The 1,507-nt window shown below is 40.1% G+C and overlaps 1 protein-coding gene across 1 annotated transcript; it reads left to right on the top strand.

The window, feature by feature from the left end:
- The first annotated feature begins 547 nt into the window (after window positions 1–547).
- Window positions 548–1,507, top strand: VN1R4 (vomeronasal 1 receptor 4). The gene is given in 3 exon segments (XM_069456945.1): window positions 548–827; window positions 830–1,263; window positions 1,265–1,507. Coding segments are annotated over 3 exon segments (957 nt in total).

The raw sequence follows: 1,507 nt of genomic DNA, 5'->3' as shown, positions 1-1,507 counted from the left end.
TTGTTACGTCTAAATTCTAAGAATAACATACCAACAATCCAAAATAAAATGACAAGGTGTAAAAACAAAACTAAATATACTGTATAACTGAATCATTCAAAGAATGCAGCTAATTAGCTTTGCTAGTATAGCAAGATGGTAATGCTTTGTCTTTGAAACCAGCACAATCACGTTAAATTTCCCATTGTGCCCCTAAATAGGATGTGAATTTAAAAAATACTTAACCTCTCTGTGTGTATATTCTCTTCATTTTTACAGGGAAATAATAATGCTTGCCTCATAGATTTCTGGGAAAAAAAGTATTACTACATGCTCAGCCTTCATAACAGTTGTCAATAAATTATAAGTGCTCTTAAAGGTTACATATGTAATTCTTGAAAGCATGTTATTAAAAGAAAGATTATGAATATTTCTAAAGGAGAACTAATGGTAAGCGGAGAATACTGCACTTAAGTTTACATGGTAAATGTGGCCATTGCATCATATTCTCATGCAGGGTCCTCTGGCTCTGAAGACAGATAAACACCAGCCACCGTGAACTGGCAGAATGGCCTCCAGGGATGTGGCAATAGGAATGATCTTCTTATCACAGACTGCATTTGGGATCCTTGGGAATTGCACTCTTCTATATCATTATCTCTGCCTTTACTTCACTGGGCATAGGTTAAGGTCCACGGATTTGATTCTCAAGCACTTGACTCTAGCCAATTCTTTAGCCCGCCTCTTCAGAGGAGTCCCCCAGACAATGGCAGCTTTTGGATTGAGAGATTTTCTCAGTGATATTGGTTGCAAACTTGTTTTCTATCTGCACAGAGTGGGCAGGGGGTGTTCATCAGCACCACCTGCCACTTGAGTGTTTTCCAAGCCATCAAGATCAGCCTCAGGAACTGCAGGTGGGCAGAACTTAAAATGAAAGCTCCCAAGTACACCGGCACCTCTATATTATTATGTTGGATCCTGCAAATGCTGGTAAATATAACTCATACTCTGTACGTGACTAGCAAATGGAGAAACACAAATGTCACAGTGAAAAAGGATTTGGGATTCTGTTCTGGGGAACGTAGTGACGAAATCACACTATCACTGCTCACAGTATTGTTATTATTCCCTGATGTTTCATGTTTGGTGCTCAAGCTCTGGGCCAGCAGCTCCATGGTTTTCATCCTGTACAGGCACAAACAGCAGGTGAAACACATCCGCAGGGCTAACATCTCTCCCAGATTTTCCCCTGAGTCTAAAGCTACCAAAAAAAAAAAAAAAAAAAAAAAAAATCCTTGTTCTCGTGAACACCTTCGTATCACTTTACACCCTCTCCTCCATCTTCCAAGTCTGTATTTCTTACTCTCCTCATCCCACTTGGTTGCTGGTGAACATCTCTGCCCTAATCTCTGTGTGTTTCCCAACTGCCTGCCCCTTTGTTCTCATGAGCTGTGACCTCAGTGTATCCAGGCCCTTCTTTATCTGGTTAAGGAATGCAATATCTGCTAATCTTACCAGAAATATATAA

This window comes from Eulemur rufifrons, chromosome 24, assembly GCF_041146395.1.
Source record: "Eulemur rufifrons isolate Redbay chromosome 24, OSU_ERuf_1, whole genome shotgun sequence".
Lineage (NCBI taxonomy): Eukaryota > Metazoa > Chordata > Mammalia > Primates > Lemuridae > Eulemur > Eulemur rufifrons.
Note: the sequence above shows the minus strand (reverse complement) of the source record. Positions and strands in the feature narration are given on the sequence as shown.